Below are 20202 nucleotides of genomic sequence, written 5' to 3' on the forward strand. Positions count from 1 at the left end.
ACTGGATGAAGGCACAAAGAATGTCAGATGTCATTGTAAACATGCAAACATTATACATATACTGATCAGCCACCATATGAAAACCACTGACTGGTAAACATTGATTTTTCTTGTTACAGTGGCACCTGTCAAAGAGTGGGTATTAGTCAGTAAGAGAACAGTCAGTTCGTGAAGTTGATGTGTTGAAAATAGGGAAAAAGTGGGCAAGTGTAAGGATCTAAGTGGCGCTAAAAAAAAGGGCCTATGTACACTACTGAAAGCACCTATATTGGGCACTTGAGTATAGAAATAGACCAAAGAGCAATAGAAGAAGGTGGCCTGGTCTGATAAAACATTTTCTTGTACACCATGCAAACATTGAAGCCCTGATTGGGCATCATTGAGCAATTCATGTGCTAGACAAGTCGGTACACTCCTATTTACATGACGATGACCTGCTGTTAACATCTTGGTGCCAGACAGAACAGCATCCCATCAGAAGTCTTATGGCACATGTTGATAAATTAATGCTAATTTGGTGGCACAATGGGAACCTAAACAATGTTTTTTTTTTTTTTGTAGGGTTTTAATGTTATGGCTGATTGGTTTGTGTACAACATCTTTTGTCAAGGTCACCAAATGAGCAGGCAAATCACGGCTTTAAAATGAAAATTTGTTTAAAAAAAATATGCACGCCATACAATATTATTCTTTTTTTTTTTTTTGTAAAAAGCTTGCATCATATTACATACAAAAAAAAAAAAAACAAGCTCTGTATTCCTAAAAGGGTTTAATAAATTAATCCATGAGCAAATCAAATACAAAAACATTAAAACTGAAAAACACTAGCCAGTTTTGCTGAGAGTGCAAGATATTTTGTAAAGGCCAGACTATTATAGACACTGAGTAGTAAATGGATTGTAATGTCCTTCATTAGTAGAGCTGAAGAGTCTCTGAAGAGTCATCTGAAGAGGTACTGCATGAAAAAGGCAGATTGTAGGCAGAGACAAAGGATAAAATAAAAAGAAAATCACAGTTTTAAAAAAATCCACAGTGACACTTTACTTGAAGAGCTACTGATAAATGGTGGTAAAGTGACATTTATGTAATTTAAAACCGGAAAATGTTGAGCTAACATTTAACTCATACCAAAAATGATATAAGCAAATTATATATAATACATGTTATTTGTACTATACCTGTTAACTATAAAGCCCACAATATGTTTACACAAGTTTCTTGTTTATGACTTGCGTTTTAAAACAGCTTCAACTTTGAACTTTTCAAGTAAAGTGTCATTAATAATAATAAAAATAATAATAATAATAATAAAAAAAGAAATCACTGGGAAATATCACATTTACAATTCCTCACAAAACACAAAACCCGTTTGGCAAAGTATGAACTAGTGTACACACATGGGATAAATAAAAGTACAGTCACAATGCGTCACATTTCACGAGCTTCATCACATGCTGCAGAAGGAGGCTGAGGATAACGTTTATTCCTCTAAACTTTTACAAAATAAACAACTCTGGCTCTGCAGAGTCTAACCGGTCAATAACCGTGAACCCCGACAAAAATGGGGAAAAAGACATGCAAATTTAAGGTACATAATCCACGCCCATAAAAACAAAAAACAAAACAGAGCGTTATAATCATTTAGAACTGGTCCACCAGATGTGGAAACAATGGACTATTATACAATGGTCCTTCATATTCAGTTTCAAGTCTTTGCACAAAAAGAAAAAACAGCTTTTTTCCTTCATATAAGAAGTGGAACAGCAGACAGGCTAGAAGAGGATGTCTTCGTTCTTTATTAGAGACTCTACCACCTGTCTCTGATAGCGAATGTCATTCAGTGCGGTCATGGCGTCAAGGTCTGGCGCGCGCATAAGTGTGGGACCAAATACGATTCCCAAATTTTCTGCATTCATCAGGTTATCCTTCTCATTCTGCGTCACCCTATAAGCACACACACACACACACACACACATATATACACCATTACATGATGCTCCAGAATTACTCGAAATAAGATATTTATATGATTCTGGCAGAATTACGTAATGTAGCTTTGGCAAAGAAATAAAAAATGCCGGCTTTGTTTCTCACCTTTTTAAGTGACCCATCAGATACCTCAGAGTTTCACAGTGAGCTGGAGGCAGCTGCTTCAGGGCTTCGTGAAGAGCCTCCAGACGCTCGTCTGGGTCTGTCAGCTCTGAAACCACAAACAAACACAAGCTCTGTTACACATTCATATGACACACAAACAAATCAGTAAAGAGATGCACACAGACAGAAACAAAACTGAACAAGCCTTCTACTGTATATGACTCTGATAGTGATTAATGAATGTCTCAACACGGAGGCTGACTGGGAGACACGCTAGCTCTTAATAGTACAAATAATGTTTTCAAGCCTCTACTTTTCCATAGTCTGTAAAATAGGTAAGCTCAAAATAAATGTGAATTGCTAGCTGAATACAAAGTGATAAAAAAATGGAGATGATGCTCATTGAGTTACACTGAAATACATCTCAAAACAAGTGCATTCATCCACAGAACACGAAGACATCAATGAGCAACGACTGAGATGTTAATTTTAGCTGTGAACGCGTGTTTGTGTGTGTGTACCTAAAAAGACAAAGACTTACTGGCAGCCTCGATGAACCGTGGATATGCGTCGTAAGTGATAACAGGAATGGGCAATTCCCTGAAGTAGAGCTTAAGAGCACCAGTGATGATGTTAATATCTTCATACGTGTTCACTGAGATGTCAGCCTTTTCTCCGTCTATACACAAAGCAAGAAAGAGACTGGTGATGTATGCTTCACTGAAGAAGAAGTGCTTTTCCACAAATATGGCTGAGGAGATAAGAGGAAGCCAAGCACCATGCAGGATAGAGGGATATTTGTCATGCATAGCTTTGTATGCAGTCACATGACCTTGGCCACGACTGGACAGCGTTAGTGTGTGGTAACTCGATTTCAAGGCTTTCTGCCACTTGATTTCTGGTCTCTCATCACAACGCCTGAAGCCATGCTGACTCTGCTGTGGGTTATATCCTGCTTGCTTTCATATTTCGCTAACCTGATTCTCTCTCTCACTCTGGTCTTTTCATGTCTATTTCTATCCGTCTGTCTCGTTTCATTCTTTCTCACTGTTGCTTTTTTCTACCTCTGACACTCTAGACCATAACCCTATAGTTTTCCCCACTTGAAAAGCATTACAAAAGCATTTATTTTCCCCCTCCTATTCAAATCTCACCTCAGAAGCCTTTCGTCATGAACTCAGCATGCTCTCTCTCTCTCTATCGTGGCTAAGCCGTCTCTGACATTGTCCATTTGTCCTGAGTGTGAGTATCTATTGCCAGAACCTGGGCCTCCTGAGGACACACTGCATCTGTCCAGATGGAGCAAAATCCTCACGCAAATGTGCAGCTTGCACGTTAAAGGCGCTACCAGAACACACATAGTTCCCACTGCTTGACAAAGAATTACCTAAAAAGCGGCACTGGGAACGCATGTGTGCGTTTAACTTTTAGCAGGATTATGCACAGGAAGCTGTGTACAGGCATGCAGTGGCTTTCATTTGCAATTACTGTATTTCATTAAAAGCAAGTGGAGTGAACTGAGGAGGCATGAAACAGATGAATGTCTTGAATATGTTCCATGTGCACAATGGTAAGCATACCTCTGTCGAAGGACAGCTTGACATCCTCAATCAAATCACTGAAGCCAGACACTCTGTAGAGACCTTCTGATTTCAGACCTGAAACAGAGTTTAAGGGTAAGGTTTTATTTAAATATTGCAAAAAATGTTCACATCAGACAAAACTGTACATTACTTAACATATGGTGTGTCTAACAGAGCAAGTCTTTTAAAGTGTAAACCAAAGCCATTCAAACAATTAACCATCTGTTTAATGACATTCATTAATCCAGCATGCTGCTAAACTGCCACTGGAAAGAAAAAATTTATTGCAATACTGAAAGCTATGAGGAAAAAAAATGAAAACTGCTCACTCTCTAACAATTTTAGACAAAACCTTGTTCTGTTACATGAACATAGATGTTCCCAGTAATATTAGTGTCAAGATACTGGTATACATTATGAACACAAATACATAAAAAATATGGTTTAATATTGAACCTCAATTAATCATAAGCGTGACTAGGTGGAGCGCTCACCTCGTGATTCGATCTCGCGTATGCACATATCCACCACCATGGGGCGTTTGGAATTATGGGCTTTTACCAGAGTGGTCAGATCACAGCTGTAGACTTTCTTCACATGTTTCAGGTCTGGCTTGCAGTCATTGGGAACCATCTTGGAGCACTGCTTATGAACATTCAAGCCACAGTCTGCAACAACAAAACAGAAAGAAAGTGTCCAACAGAAGATTATTAAACAGAAGAAAATGATCATAATAGTTTTTCAGGAAGCTTGCAAAAACACACAGACATGCCTCATATGTGCAAGTGAAAATCTCCAGCACCACATACTGAGTTAAAACAACCGTGCAGTGCTGCCTGCAAAGCACAGCAATTCGAGACTAATATCTTTATTGATCGCCTACATCCTTTACCTAGGGCAGATTGAGTTAATTTTTCAACCAAGTGTGCTGAGGTTTCACTCCCATGAGTCAATATCTGTCCAAAATGTCAGTGAGATCCGAACTCTGATGTCATCACTTACTGATTAGTTCATAGGTTTGCAATAGGGGAACCTGCTAGGCCTTCAAATGGCATCTCATGAAAAATACATAAGCTACTATATAAGCCTCCCATTTATGAGCTACAATACCAGAAAATATGGTTATGAGTTGTGCGTAGGTGTGCAGTAGTCAATAGAGAGAGACATCTGAATTGAAGCTTGTTAATTTAAAAAAAACAACAAGGTGAAATACTGTAAATAAAATATTAAGTAAAATAAAATCATGCAGCAAATAAAATATTTAAAAATCATCAACAGGCAATAAATCCTGTTATAAATCAGTGTTAATAAAAAGCCACACACACCCTGAAATGCAGACAGTACAAGGAGACATGCAAATCTAGGCAAATTACTTCATTAATATATAATGCACGGCATTAAAACAGGCCAGCTGCTCTGGAGCAGGTACCATGTGGGCAGAGGGGGGGGAAAAAAAAAAACAGAAGATAAAGAAGAGCTGAATGAAGTGAAAGGCAGAGCTGGGGCAGACGCTCAACCGATGCTGCTTTGTGTGAGCAGAGCTCTCTGGGAGACTTAGGGAATTAGAGCTATGTTGAAAACAATGTGGCCCGAAGGATAAAAAAAAAGGAAGGAGAGAGGGAGAGAGAGAGAAAGAAAGAGAGAGAGAGAGAGAGAGAGAGAAAGCAAGAAAGAGTAGTGCACACCAATTGCCTCTAACCCCTCGTGCGCGCACACACACACACACAATCAAGCAGCTCTGTGCTGCAGGCTACACTAGACCTCATTTCCAGCTCCAAATAGGACAGAATCTCAAAGCAATCCTCTGCACTCTGTCTATCTGACTCAAATTTTAGAGGCCAGCTTTTAGGTTTGACCGCAAAAACTCACACCATTTCTTTAATCCACATTATTTATATGATAATACTGGCATGATAAATAGCAGCAGCCATCATCACGTGTTCCTTTCATTCTGGACTGAACAACGTAATAATTGAAAACCACATTTAGTGTCCTGGTGCTAAAAACCTGCTCGCTATGGCCACAGCACATTCACGTTCTAGACACAAATAACACGATTACTCCAAACCCCCTTTATTTACTGTATGAACGCAGAAATCACTCAATTCTATCTAATTTACTGGCTGCGATCTACTTAAACTGACCAAGAAAACAATTTTCCCCATTACCTCCTGTAATCACATTAAGCATTATAGTAGACCTTTATTTAAAATTAAAGTACTGAATATGGCAAGAGTGATACCAATTCAAAGACTCAACATTAAAGATTGAAAATGGCCCCTTGAGTATTGCTGCCTTCATTTAAATTCATTGACGGCGAAATGTAATTACTGTATGAAAGAGAGCGAAGGATCTCTTAAGAGCGGGAGACAGGCGCAGTAATAGAGGGCACCAGTTAATAGATTCGCTTTACCCTCTAAGGTCTGCTGATCCCGTGTTCAGAATACTAGTGCTAGATGACCCTCGAGCCCTCAGGTGGGGGGCGACAACACAGATAGGCTCTTGACCTGTGCGTACACACAGACACACACCCAGCACAAAACCTACATGCTTAAAAATTCATTTGTGTACGCGTGTTTGTTTATCACTGAATGAGACATGAGCTACAAACGCTTAGACACTGTCTGCATAAACATATACAGATACTGTTCTCTCAATACAGCAGAAGAATTTCTGAAGCCAAATGTCTCCTGGGCTGATATGATGGCAGGTGTCCTGTGCTGGATCAGTAATATTTGGCACAACTCCTGCTCTACTTATTACTCGCAGACAGTCGGTACACAAGGAATTTCCCATCTTGCAAAAAGGACAGGGAGAATAACACAGAGTTGCCCGGATTAGGTTCTGGGGACTGAATTTCAACGTGCGTGTCCCTGAGCTCTCAGCCGCCTGAACCTCGTTATGAAGATGTGCCAGCTTTGTTTTGAGCTCTGCCATGATGGAAGGGGTTTCAGAAGGAGGGAGGCTGTACCCCGATGAAGCAATGTGGCACAACATGCACATGCACGCGCGCACACATACATACATACATACACAAGTGCTCACGGGCACACACACGAGGGGTGGGGGTGCTCAGGGAATGCAAATTTCGACATCAAATGAGACTTTGCTGTCCTAGTTCCTAGTAGCATCACTTATGAAACGAGAACAGGAATGAGGGAATGAGAGACAGTGAGGGAGAGTGAGAGAGAGAAGAGGAACTCAAAATAATGCCTTTGAACTCAAGCTGCTTTCAAAACCAATTCATGTTTTATTCATAACAATGGTTCCTGAAACCATATAGGTAGCTCACTTTGTTCTGTAAATAAAACATTAAAAAATGGAAACATACACAAGCTTATTTCCACTACATAACTAACACATGAAATAAAGAATCCTGCTTTTAATTGGTAAAATGGGAAGCTAATAAATGTAATGAATTAACCTAGATTAAAAATCCAAAGAAATAAATAATTGTGTAGCATGTTAAAAAATTAAGCAGCTATGTCAAAAGCTAAGAGAAACCTATAAAGTCAACTTCTCCAAATAAATTAAAAATAAACTCACTGCATTCATATGCGAGCTTGAACTATTTGACAGCCTTGAGTAAAGTTAAGATAAGATATTAATCAGTATTTCACTCTCATTCCTGATACACAGGCCTAAAGATTACAAACACCATGCTGTTAAGTATGAACTACAGCTACATCTACTGGAGAACACACACATAATACATTCAGTGCAGGGTTGATTAATTATGCTGCTTTTGCACACAGAGGTGAGAGTATGGGATTCTACATTGAAATATTTATTAAAATCACACGTTGTGAGCTACAGGTAGAAAATATTCCTATGTCATGGCTATTATGTAGTTATTAAAAAAAAATCTTCAATAAAACCAAAATAAAAACACAGTAAGCCTGCATTAGAGTTTTTTGAATTGTGGTTTTAACTGCAATTTGCACACAATACAATATCTCAGTGTTTCGGTGCAACGAGTACACGTGTGATTTTAATGTAACAGGATTAATGTAAAGGAGTGACGTGATGGTTTAAAATTATGTGATTAAACACCACTATTATTACATCATTTAACTGCATTGCATCTGTAAATGTGTAATAGGAATCTTACAGTAAAAAAATAAATAGAACCCGTGTGTGCGCGTGCGTCTGTGCGCGTGCATGTGTGTGCGTGTTATTCACCTGCACATTTGACCCCCTGAGCAATGAGCCCCCACATAAAGTTGGCACAGTACTCGCACCAGTGCGGTCCTCTGAACGTGTGTACCTACAGGGCAAAGAGAGACAAAGCAGGGATGTTAAAAGAACCGGAACAGCGCAGACATGCACAAACACACTCTCACACACACACAGCTCCCTTGCTCTTCTATATGACAAGCCCATCCACAACAGCAAAGTTGGAGGATTATTCGTGATCTGGCTACAAGGGCTGCTACAGTGAGGTCAAATCCGACGGCCCTTTTCAATCCACTTAAGACAATTAATCAGCAGCTCAGTAAACACAGGGAGAAAAGCTGTGGACACCACAAAGTGGAAAGAACAAAGAGAACCAGAGAGAATAACAGAAAGAGGGGTCTTGAGCATGAAGGAAAGGCTCTCTGAGGCAGAAAGCAGAGCTATCACGGCTCTCGCTCCCCTCTGCGCCAGGTAACAGCTCATCCAATCATGAGGCCTCGGTCTCGCTCTCCAGAGAGCACTAGCGGGGGACTGACCGCTGGAAACCAAGCCCGGCCTCAAAGAACGCTCAGCGGAATTCTACAACTCAGCTGTTTCTTTTATACACACCAGCAGGTGAAAGAAACATAAAAAATATATATATATAAAAATAGCCAAAGTGTTAACCCTGAAGCACTTTTTTTTCTATTTGTACAGAACAAGACCAACGTAATATATAAATACATATTACTAATAAAGATCATTGATCATATTAAAATGTTTTATGCGCTTAGGAACGCAATGTCATGCAAAATCTGTGACAGTTCAATTTCAACCTAATTTGTTTGTCGAGCTTTTGCTCTCGCCAAAGGTGCAATAGAGCAGTGTGTGTGTGTGTGTTTGTGAGTGAGAGAGAGAGAATGATGCCTTGAGACTGACGATGAGCAGCAGACACACAGAGGGGAAAAAAAGAATCAGCAATTTTACAGCTTGTGTGATATCACAGCCTCTAGAGTCACATTACACACAACACACGCTGTAGGACGGAAAAAAAAATATGAAGTGAAAAATAAACAAGAGGAAGAGAGGGAGAGAGAGAAATGGTGAAAGGGAGAGAGTTGGGTGAGAGAAGGAGGGAGGGAGGGAGGGAGGGAGAGAAAAAAAGTGATGGTGAGAGAACGAGGGATAACATCAAAGAACTGCAAAGGGAGAGGGATGTAAACAGAGCGATTGAGTATCGGAGAGAGAGAGAGAGAGAGAGAGAGAGACTACAACGTGACTACAGAGAAAATACACAAGAAAAATAAATAAACAAAAGAATAATCGAGTAAACAAATAAACAAAAACATTAAATAAGTAAAAAAAACAGATGGATAGATAAATAGATGAATAAAAAAATATTCAAAGGAGGACATGAAGATGATGGGGAATAGGAAGAAAAAAGAAAGATCTAGGAAATAAACAGGATATTTAGGAAATAAACAAGGTGGACAGAGAGGGAGGCCGCTTATGCTGATAGAAACCCAATGGGAATTCACCGCTCTGCTCCTGATGCCTATCAATCCTTAATCTGTCCATCTGTCACTTCACTCTGAAGCAAGGGGTTCTCCCACACACACACACACACACACACACACACACACACACCTATACATTGCCATAATGGCAGTATTTAGATAACCTTTATTTCACAATTATCTCATCTACACTAGACACAAAATTAACACTACTCATGTTCTGGGCCGAAACAAACCAAAGGATAACATTATAATAACGGAATAATAAAACAATGAAGTAATAAACACCTTTACCACAGTCACACAAGCAGGACTTGTAAGGAAGAGTAGTAATACTATATGCCAATACAGCAACCAAAAAAAAAGTCTTACCTTAAAGTTGTGGACTTTCTCATACTTGGGGACGCGGTCGTTGTCCTTCAGTGTGGCCCGGCGCACCAGAGAGCTGAGCTGTGAATAAGCAAACAGTTTGAGAGGCTGCCAGAGGGTAGCTGGAGGTTTCTGTGGACGCATCCTCATGGCTAGCGCTGCTGCAAGCAGCTCCTGCTCCTTCCCTTCCTGTTTGGTCTTGTGCACTAGGGACTTCTCTGCCTTATTGACAGTGTAGGACTCCCGCGACGGCATACTTGCACACTCGCCAAACGCTTTTTCACGGGGGAGAATGACTGCCTCTCTAACACGCAGAGATGAAAATAAAGCCCCTGGCACTCAGAGGTTTCTAGTCACGCTGAGAAAGTCCTGCATGGCTGTACTGAGAGATCTGAGAGCCGACCATTAACAAAACAAACCACTTCCCTAAGAGCTCAACTCCAACAGAGGGAAAAGTAAGCCTAAAATAAAAGCATCAACTCCTGAATGAGGAAATGGAATAGAAAAGCAGGTAAGTGTGATTGTGTGTGTGTAGCCCGTGAATCCGTCTGTCTGAGCATCTATATGCAGATGAGATGAGTGGTTGAGTTAATCCTCTCCTCTCTGCGAGCAGCAGATATCCTCTCTGGAACACTGCCTCAGAGAGAGCGAGGGGAGGTGGGAATGGAGAAGAGAAGTGGGGGAGGGATTCAGTGACAGTGGCACTGATTACACAGCTTAAATCCACCAATCAGAGAAGAGCAGGCCGGGGTTTTATCATCGTGATCACTCTGCTTCCTCCTCCCTCTCGGCCGTTCACCAGAGCTGTGCGTAAGCATGTGTGTGGGAGGGGAAAGCGACAGTAGCAGGCACAGAAGCGTGGAGGAACCGAAGAACAAGCGTGGGCCCATAACGGCCTGCGAGTGAGTCATCCATCACCTCTGAGCTAAGCGCGAACACTTTGCTAATAGCGTCACATGGTCATTTCCAAGCACATTAATTCTCAGAAACCCATTAGCTTACAAAAAGGCTCAAAGAAAAAGACTCAAGTGGCCAGATTAAAAAAGTAACATTTAGGGGAATTTGGGAAATTTTCATAGATACAAGGGGACCACATTTTCAGCTCAGTGCTTTGAAAGCACACAATCACACAACAATCTTTAACACATTTTCTTCTGAATCCAAGCAGCCTGAAAATCCTTACAGATCTCAGAGACACTCCAGTTGTGTGATGTGCTTATTGCAGTGTAATTAAATCTGCTTCAACACAATGCAGCACCTGTCACACAGCTTCCTGGCTTCCAACAGTAAACCCAATTAAAGTATTTAGTTAATGAGAGGCGGTGCTTTGCTCTCCATCACGTAAGACTCACACACACTACACATTAGACTCACTGCTAATGATGTTTTCTGTAAACTCAAAGAAAAAAAAAATCCAGTTTGAAAATTAGTAATAAACTGTAAGTAATAAATAGTCTCAGGAACAATTATGAATTAAATCATAATAATTGAGTAGTAATCGATGCAACCAAATCTAAGCATATGATTTGAAATATACATACAGTAATTCAAATTAAAATACTGTTGTGTATGTGCATTAAGAAAATTAACTACATTTCTATATGAACAGGTTTAAATTATTGTTGTACTCCAACCACCGCTATGTTTTGAGTTTAAACCTGAAGTGGGCGAGAACTAAACTTTTTATAAAAAAACTAATCCACATGGGTTTACTTTTGGAAAAGAGGACAGATGCGAGTGGTGGTAATGTCAGCACTATCAGAACGATCAGCTCAGCAGTTCGGGCTCAGAAGTTTCTCTACCTCACTGGAAGCTTGTTTTAAAATAAATATTTTTTGCCATCGGACAGTGATATTTTCACAAATAGATATCCAATAAATTTATTCGGCTCTAATTCCCAAAATGTAGTACAATCTAGTAACCTACTGTATAGTAAATCACTGTGTCGCTGACTGTGCAGTTACTTAATGTAATGTAAATAAACAAATGTTATAAATACAACAGCATGTTTTTTTTTCTTTTGTTTTGCCCACAAGCTTCCTATGTAACTAACTGAAAGTTCAACAAACAAACCAATAAATAAAGAAATATGCCTCTTTATTGCATGGGACATAGTCCTCATACTGTACACCTGTAGCCTCGACCCAAAATCCCTGTGAACTTTCTGGGAAGCTTTATAACCAACTGAATTTTCAAGCCCATTACTGTCTTTTATGTTCTTTTTTTGGCTCCAGATTCTATTTATTCACAAATCTTGATGAGCCTTGGGTAGTCAGACACTAAAAACAAGGCTTATCCGGGTGTGCTGGCGTGACCTCAAAGCGAATCGCAGCTTGCCAGAATAGGCCTAGAATTCATTTTTTTTTTTTTAACATGCTCAAAAAAATCTGGCAGAACTACGTAGGACCCGTGGGTCATAAAAGCCATAGCAGATTTTCACTGTATGTTTCTGGAGGATTATCTGGGGGCCATCAGTAATCAGTTGTAGGCAGCAGTAGCACTGCATTATTGCGGGACAGCGAGGAGGTTTAGGTGCTAGGATGGAATCACCAGTAGTTGGACTTTAAGTATTTGAACATTTTGTCTGTAATTTTTGTTAATAACTGGGATAAGTAGTTCTTGGTAAAATAAGTACAAAAAACATAAGTTAAGAAACAGTGGGATTGATACAGTAGTTTTCAGCCAAATCATTTGTTTGTAGTTATAATTTGTGGCTCTGACAAGATTCATATAACAATGTCAGAGTCATAGCAAGCCATAATTTTGAAACTGTTGTAAAAGTGGGGACTTTCTGACACTCTGCAAGTTTTTACCCAACTTTTACTTAAAGATTAAAGCTGATGAACGAAACAAAGGACAGGAAATATCTTGACATGACTTTGGAGATCTCCTGATAAAAGACTGGTTTCTTGCTGAGGCTTTGAGCAAAGTGAGTGAAGTTTAACGCCTCACCTAGACACAAGCACTGGCTCCACCTTATCTGTCATTTCCCATCTTTCTTTTATAGTGACATTTTCTGTCATCCTAGTATGATTATGGATTTTCTCCAACTTGACCTCCTGTTTTTTCTGAAGTCGAAAGCAGTGAGAGTGCTCTGCCTATACACACGCGCTCACATGCCCTCAGTGTGGTTCCCTCTAATCAATAGCAGAAGAGTTCACTAACGCTAGCCTCTTCCAGTTCAGAGCCAAAATTGTTCCTTGGATGAGAGAGAACTTCCTGCCTGCTGCTTTCCAGATCAATGAGCCGAACGCAGGCCGACTGGCTGTAACTGCTGGAGCCGAGATAAAAGGCAGCAAATGCAGGACTCCAATGGAGCCGCTGCTGCCGTATGCCCAGGGACATGCTCACCCACTGACAGAAACCTGCGTCATGTGGCTCGGCACAGCAGCCCTGCGAGTTTCATATTCACCTCCCCTCACGCTGCTGCTGTGTTAGTGTAATAGTGCGGCCTGCTGCGTGTTCAGCCTCTTTGGAGTTTAATAGCGCTGCCTGCTGCTCAGTGCAGTGCTAGCGTCTGGATCTCAGGATGGGGCCGCTTATAGCCACTCCACTAATTGACACTGATTGATCTGCCCGTTTCTCAAACAGCACCCGGACCCAAACTGCACTCGTAAAATGGATGGAGGCAAAGTGCTGCTAACCCGACACAATTTTCAGCCTTTACTAAAAGTGAGAGAAAGCACAAGTCCATCTGGCCATGTAATTACTCATTTGTCTGTTGACTTTAAACACCTGATGGTTTAACAGCAGTCTGATGCTTTTAGAGGCACATAACCTGGATGCCCATTAGCTGCACCAGAAGGGTACACATCTGCCATATTGACCGTCATGATGAGGGGGTAAATGTACTCAAATAAAAGCAACATCAACTACATGAGTTATACAAAGTGTTGCTAAATAAATTTGAACGGAAAATTCAATCATAAATAAAGAAAATAGTATTTCAAATCCTAACCATTTTCTATCCCTTTCAAATGGTAATGTATTTAAAAGTGAAAGATTGAGAAAGAAAAACAACTATGAGAGAGGGAGCTAAACTTCTGAGTAGGCAACAGCGGCGTTATGCAAGATGCACTGCTGATCTGTTGTGAGTAAGTGAAGTCTTTAAAGTACCATCAGTGTGGCCCGACTTCCACTCCTCCACTCACTTACACAAACACTAAGCTCTCAGTGCCTACGCTATGGCTTGAAAAGAAAAGCCAAAATGACTCTATAAACTATATATGAATATGTTTATGTTTAATTCCAACAACATGATGTTTAAAATTCTTCTTTCATCAGACAATACTGATTGGGCCTGAGTCAGAAGTTACGTAACATTATATAACCTGCGTTCATGATACGTCATCGTTGAACTAGGATTCTTGTTCTCAGTGTTCTCTTGGAAATATCCAAACACCTGTTCTGCACTTACTTCTACTTGTTCTAGCACTTAGAGTGCATAGCTGAGATACAGGCTGGACCCACACACAAATCTTCATCATTAACCTCCTCCTCAAATTCACAGCTGAACACTAAGAAGACAAGCTGAGAACAGTGCAGAAGTGCACAGTGGGCTGGAGAAACTGTTACTATAGCAGCGCTCTATATAACGAACAGAGCCTGAGGGCCTGTGATTATGTAAGACACTCAAAGAAGTACAGAGAGAGAACAGCAGAAAGACGAAAAGCTTTAAAATTACCACAGGATGATGCAGTCAGAGTTGGGTCCATACATATTAGGGCAGTGACATGTTTGTACACTTGCCTCTGTTTACCTAAAGTTAGCCAACAGATTTAAACTTAAGTAATCGACAGGAGTGAAGTGTAGAATTTCAGCTTAAATTCAAGGAGTTTAATAAAAACATACTATTACTGTATAGAAAACACAGCCATGTTCACAAGGTCACTTTATTTTCCCATGGTTATAAGTAATTGAACGATTGACTAATAAGCAGTCTTATAGTCCGTTAGATCAAATGACCGAAAAGGTCTGGAATCGATTCCAATTGTTCCATTTCCATTTGGTAGCTGTTCATGGGGCTGCTAATGCGAGTGAAGACGGCAATTATCAAGCTGAAACAACAACTAAAAAAAACAGACCTAACAGAGACAGCAGAAACTTGAAGTGGCCAAATCAACAACCTGGTCCATTCCTAATAAGTAGGAATCCACTGATATGCTCAGTAAAAACAGAAGGCCTTGATGACCACGGAAGACTAAAGTAGATGATTTTAATTAGTTGGTGAAGAAAAACACTTTTACAACATCTAGTCAAGTCAAGAACACAGTGTACAGTGTACAGTACTGTGCAAAGGTTTTAGCAATTTGCAAGTGCCTAAAACTTTTTCACAATATGATAGGCATCATCTTCAAAAACTAGAATCAAGAGACTTTGCCAAGAATATAAATAGTTCTGGTACAAGATTAACTAGACCCAGAATGACTGGAAAAGTAAAGCTTATGTCACAAATCATACTGTACCACGTCATCTGTAAAAACATTGTACAGGCAGTGTTATGGCATGGGTATGTATAGCTACACATGGAACTGGGTCATGAGAGATTATTGATGATGCGGCTGCTAATAGAAGGAACACTCAGTAAGATGAATTTTGAAACTTATAGTGCAATAATAGCTGCTTAGAGTCAGTCAATTGCAGCAAAATTGATAGGACAGTACTTTACAGATAATGACCCAATACATACCACAAAAACAGCCCAAGCCAAAAAAATTCAATGTACTTAAAGGGCAGGGGCAGTCACCTTAAAACACTAAAAGCAGAAATACTCTCAAAGAAGCATTTTGGTGGTGTACAGAAGGCAAAATATGGAAATTTTATCCTTGTCCAAATACTTATTTAGATTAGACAGTTAAAATTAAACTAGAGAATGTATTTAAATAAATTAAACCAAGCTGCACTTGTTCAACGGACGGGTATATGGATAATTTTCTGTATTATTTTGATTATTATGATGTATTATTTAACATAAAAAAAAACAAAAAAAACTGCTTGACCTGGAAACTTTGATTGTACAGCAAAACATTTACCCGTTTTATCTTTTTATGTTTTGTCTTTTCATTTTTACTGACTTGGCAAGAAGCTAAAGAAAAAAAATAACCATGCTTTTTTGACCAGATAAACAAATTGCCAGGCTGTGTCTGGGACTTGGACAATGATAAATGAGGTGTGACTATCACATATTGAGCGCATGCGTATACACACACACACACACACACACACACACACACCCCAAGGTCACACATTTTGTACATGATACATGAGCCAATAAGAACAAATAATTACTCCATATCATTGAATACACCAGAAATCCATTAGAGTGTGTGTGTGTGTGTGCCATTTCTACAGGTTAATGTAAAGCATGTCTCAGCTCTATGTACATAAATATTTAATACTTTTATCATGAGATATATTTTATAGCTTTTCCTTGGTTTACTACAAGGATGTAGACTTTTCTGTACTTTAATCTATTAATATAGTTTAAATTTCAGTAATTTATATAAAATTATTTCGCATAAAAGGCAACATTATGAAAGTGCATTACTACTTTGCCTAACAAGCATAACTGTGGTAATCCAAACCAATCGATCAGACTTTGCCTAAGACACACTACATCTGCATCACAGATATTTAGTTTAACAGCACTTACTTTTGTTTGTTTTACTTTGCTTAATTGTAAAAGATCTAGGGCTAAAATATGGATTTTGATAACACAATCAAATTATTAGTTATTCACAATATCCTTTTCTATAATGGATATTGTAAAAAAAAATATATAATTTTTGTATATTTTAAAAAATTGCCTGACAGCAGATGCTGATTGAAATTGTAATTTTCAACGTTAAAATGTTTATTTAGTATTTATGAATTTTAAAAATTTTAAAATAAGTATTTTGTTAAATCAACCACAATAAATATTTTTGCCTTAATTGCAACAAACAGGACTAACTAAGGAAAAGCACGAGGCCTCCTTCAAATATAACTAAACTAAGAAAATTTATAAGACAGCTGCTTTCTTCTGAATGGGACTTTTTATTTTTACCCTTAAGATGCTGCTTTTCAGATTGAATGCCAGGATAATGACTATATATTAGAGGCTCCATCATTATTCTTGTTGATTACAGGCATAATTACATGTGTCTTATTTCAATTACTATAATATATACAGTGTATAGCTGATGTTGCTTTTAGTGCCCATCCTGGACAGCTTAATGCAGCCTGGTGTAAGATACACTTCCCCTCTTTGTATTCACTGCAGACATAAGGGTCAATCACCACCCCTAAGCTACAGGCTGCATTTCCTTCTCCATGTTATATAAACTAGCTGCATTCTTCTTACCACATGATGAGAGAAAAACTATACAACCACCTAAACAGCAAACTTTCTCCCATTCAGGCAGAAATGCAGCATTGCAGTGAAACTCTAAACTGCATCCTGTACAAAAACCTAAAATTACTGACCTGAAATAACATTATTAGCTTGAAGGAGATGAAGGCACAAGTACTTGCGGTAGACTAATTAAGATAGCTTCTATTTAAGTAGCAGCCAAATTAGGACACTGTACATATTGAGACCGTATGCACTGTAGCATTTCAGCTATTGAGGTGAATATTTCGTAATTACTGCACTGACACATGAAATGGAAAATCACTAGATGGTGCTTAGGATGATCAAAAACTAAGATGAGAAGAGAGAACACTTATATAGACTTAAAAACATTTTACTCAATTAAAGCTTAAATATAAATTTGTTATATTTCTTTAAAAACAATTTATAATAAAAAAAATTAAACAACTGATCCATATAACTTTACAAGAAACAAGTGTTAAAGAGGTCCTATTATGCTTTTTCAAATATGTTCTTTCTTGCAGTGCATCATGTAGCTGTAGGTGAACAGAAACTATCCGCACTACAGTATCTGTGACGCTGACAGTGCATGATAAATGGAGTTTTTGTCTATTAAAAAAAGAATCGGCTCACATTCGCCTAAACGAGTCGTTAGCAAATATATTTTTACTCTGTTACGGATCCACGTCACTCCGTAACATATTTGCATAATGTCCGCCCACGTTCTATGTTGCAAACAACTTGCCCGCCCACATTCTACGTTACGAACAACTTGCCCGCCATCTTACAATTACTGTTACCACACTCTTGTTAATGTGACCGAGCATTCATGCTAGGTTCGCTTAAACACTTTGTAATATATAAAAACAATAAAAACTTTTTAACTGTTTATTCTCCACCATTCACCAAAGCTGAACTTAAAATTAGCGAAGTGGCAAGGCGCATGTGCACTTCGCGTGTGCATTTTTTTCCTCGGAGTTTGCCGTAGAAGCCAGGGGAGTAGTAGTAATGGTGGAACAACGCTGCAGTTATTTGTTTGGACGAGAGAAGGAGAGATTGTTGTGGATCATTTTCTTTCGAAAATTTTAACCAACACCGACACAAAGATAAAAGACCTCTCGATTTTGGTAGCCACAGTTAATATACAATCATCTGGTCGTTACACGGTAAAACCGACACCATCTTTTCCACGTATTGACGGGTCTCCAGAGCCGTCGTTCAGTTATGGTCATGGGCATTTCTTTTTCCGACACACGCTGTAGCGGTTGACCAGTCATAAATCACCGCGCCATCTGACCAATCACAGCAGTGAGGGCTCACGTAAATGAGGGGTTTAGACAGACTGAATCTTCAAACTGCTTCACACGAGTCTTTTACGAATCATTTAGAAATGGGGTAAAATGTAATCTATTTTTAGAGAAAACTAAAGTGTTTTTTGACCTTGCATACAGGTAAACCTGTTTTAAGAGACACATTAAGCAATATTAGCAATCTTAAAATGGCATAATTGGACCTCTTTAATTTCCTAAACTCTGGAGAGGGAAAAGAACCATAAATGTCTATCCTTATCAAAGTACTTTAAAACAAGATTTTAAGAACGACTTAGGCTTCAAGAGATGAGGAAAACATAAAAATTGTTTGCGCACTGAATGTGCGTGGGTCTACCGGCATTTGCTGGAAGGAGCCCGGTTTCCATAGGAACAGCTCTAGTGTGTGCTTCCGGTGTGTAGGATCAGTGATTATCCTGTTTGTTGAAACGCGCACGGTAAATTCTTTAAAAGGCACTGTTGGCTTCCTCAATTATTCATCCTCCTTACACCCACATTGATTTGATACAAATAAGATCTAAACACTCCTACACCACAGACATCCTCCCACATTAGATACTTTATAGTAATATGTGATACAGAACCCACTGTTTATGTTTTTTTCCCATAAGAGAAAAAATATCTCCAGCATCTGTGTCACATACAGTATGCAGCATTTCATCTTCTTGAATCAAACACTGGTTGTTTCTCCCCCCCTCAATCCTTCTTTTTAGACTGAAATTGAACCAGTTGTGGATTGGGTCATAAGTAATATTTTTATCTGATAAATTGTAGAGCTGAAGGAATTTGATGTGTTTTTTGATATTTGGACCAATAACAAAAAGGAAGAAATAAATGCTGGACACAAAATACAAAATGTTTCAAACCAGTTATTTACATAATTAAATATTTATTTAACCCTGGCTCTCTCTAATGCGGAAATGTTTACACAGTTATATTTGCCATATTTCTGTGCTTTATGTTATATTCACTCTTTAAGCTGTTTAATCACTATAATTTTTTATTTATTTTCTGTTTGGTTTAATGTATACCAATATTAACAATATGCTTTTTTGATGTATACAGATGTACTTCATTCCAGGTTGCAACTTTTGAGTGTATAATTAATGTTTATCTTTCAGATCATCTAACAAAAATACATTAAAATTCTATGACAAAATTTTAAAGTTTCTAGTTTTAAAACATTTAAACTTGTTTAAATGCAAAGATAGCGGGTAAATAACTAGCCATAGCACATTTCATTAGAAGTCTATGTTACATGAAATAAAATGTGAATGCTCTTTCGAAAGGTCTTTAAAAAATTCATCAATGCTGTCCTGGTTGCATGTATTTATTATCTGTCACCATCAGATTCAGTTTTTCATTTTACCATCAAACAAATGGTGCCCAATAGTGCCGAATAGTGCAGCAGCAAAAACAGCAACAAAAACAGCATAACAACCGGGCTGAATGAGCTGCTTCTGTGACAGTTTTCTGTGCAGTATCACTGCAAAGCCAATTTATTGTATTGAATGTCTAATGTAATACATTCTACATTTGTAAATGTTTAGGGAAAAAAGTCATAACTATCAAACAGGCAAATTAAGGAATAAACTGTGAAATTTAATTATCTTCACTATAGAATGTATGTCAAATACTGTATGTAATACAATTTTTATATTATTTAGGCTCTTAAGGCCACAACGTCTAGTGCCATTTTTAGATCAATCTGCGTGTCACCAGTCTTAATATCTCCTGAAAGTAAATTCTATGGAAATAATGAGTGTTCACAAATAGCTTACAAGGCAAGGCAAAGCCACAGGCTT

At 38.7% G+C, this 20202-nt stretch overlaps 1 protein-coding gene across 2 annotated transcripts in view; it reads right to left on the reverse strand.

Moving 5' to 3' along the window:
- Nucleotides 1-752: 752 nt before the first annotated feature.
- The window catches only part of chn1 (chimerin 1), a 42584-nt gene continuing 23134 nt past the window's right edge, over nt 753-20202 (reverse strand). For both annotated transcript variants that reach the window (XM_053496486.1, XM_053496485.1), the window contains 7 exons: nt 9722-9799; nt 7860-7944; nt 4172-4345; nt 3675-3752; nt 2636-2773; nt 2095-2200; nt 753-1944 (listed from right to left, as the gene is read on the reverse strand). In XM_053496486.1, coding sequence (XP_053352461.1) covers nt 1773-1944; nt 2095-2200; nt 2636-2773; nt 3675-3752; nt 4172-4345; nt 7860-7944; nt 9722-9799 — 831 coding nt within the window. In that variant the 3' untranslated portion in view covers nt 753-1772. The remainder of the gene's footprint in view (nt 1945-2094; nt 2201-2635; nt 2774-3674; nt 3753-4171; nt 4346-7859; nt 7945-9721; nt 9800-20202) is intronic.

The sequence above is a fragment of the Clarias gariepinus genome, chromosome 5 (assembly GCF_024256425.1).
Source record: "Clarias gariepinus isolate MV-2021 ecotype Netherlands chromosome 5, CGAR_prim_01v2, whole genome shotgun sequence".
Lineage (NCBI taxonomy): Eukaryota > Metazoa > Chordata > Actinopteri > Siluriformes > Clariidae > Clarias > Clarias gariepinus.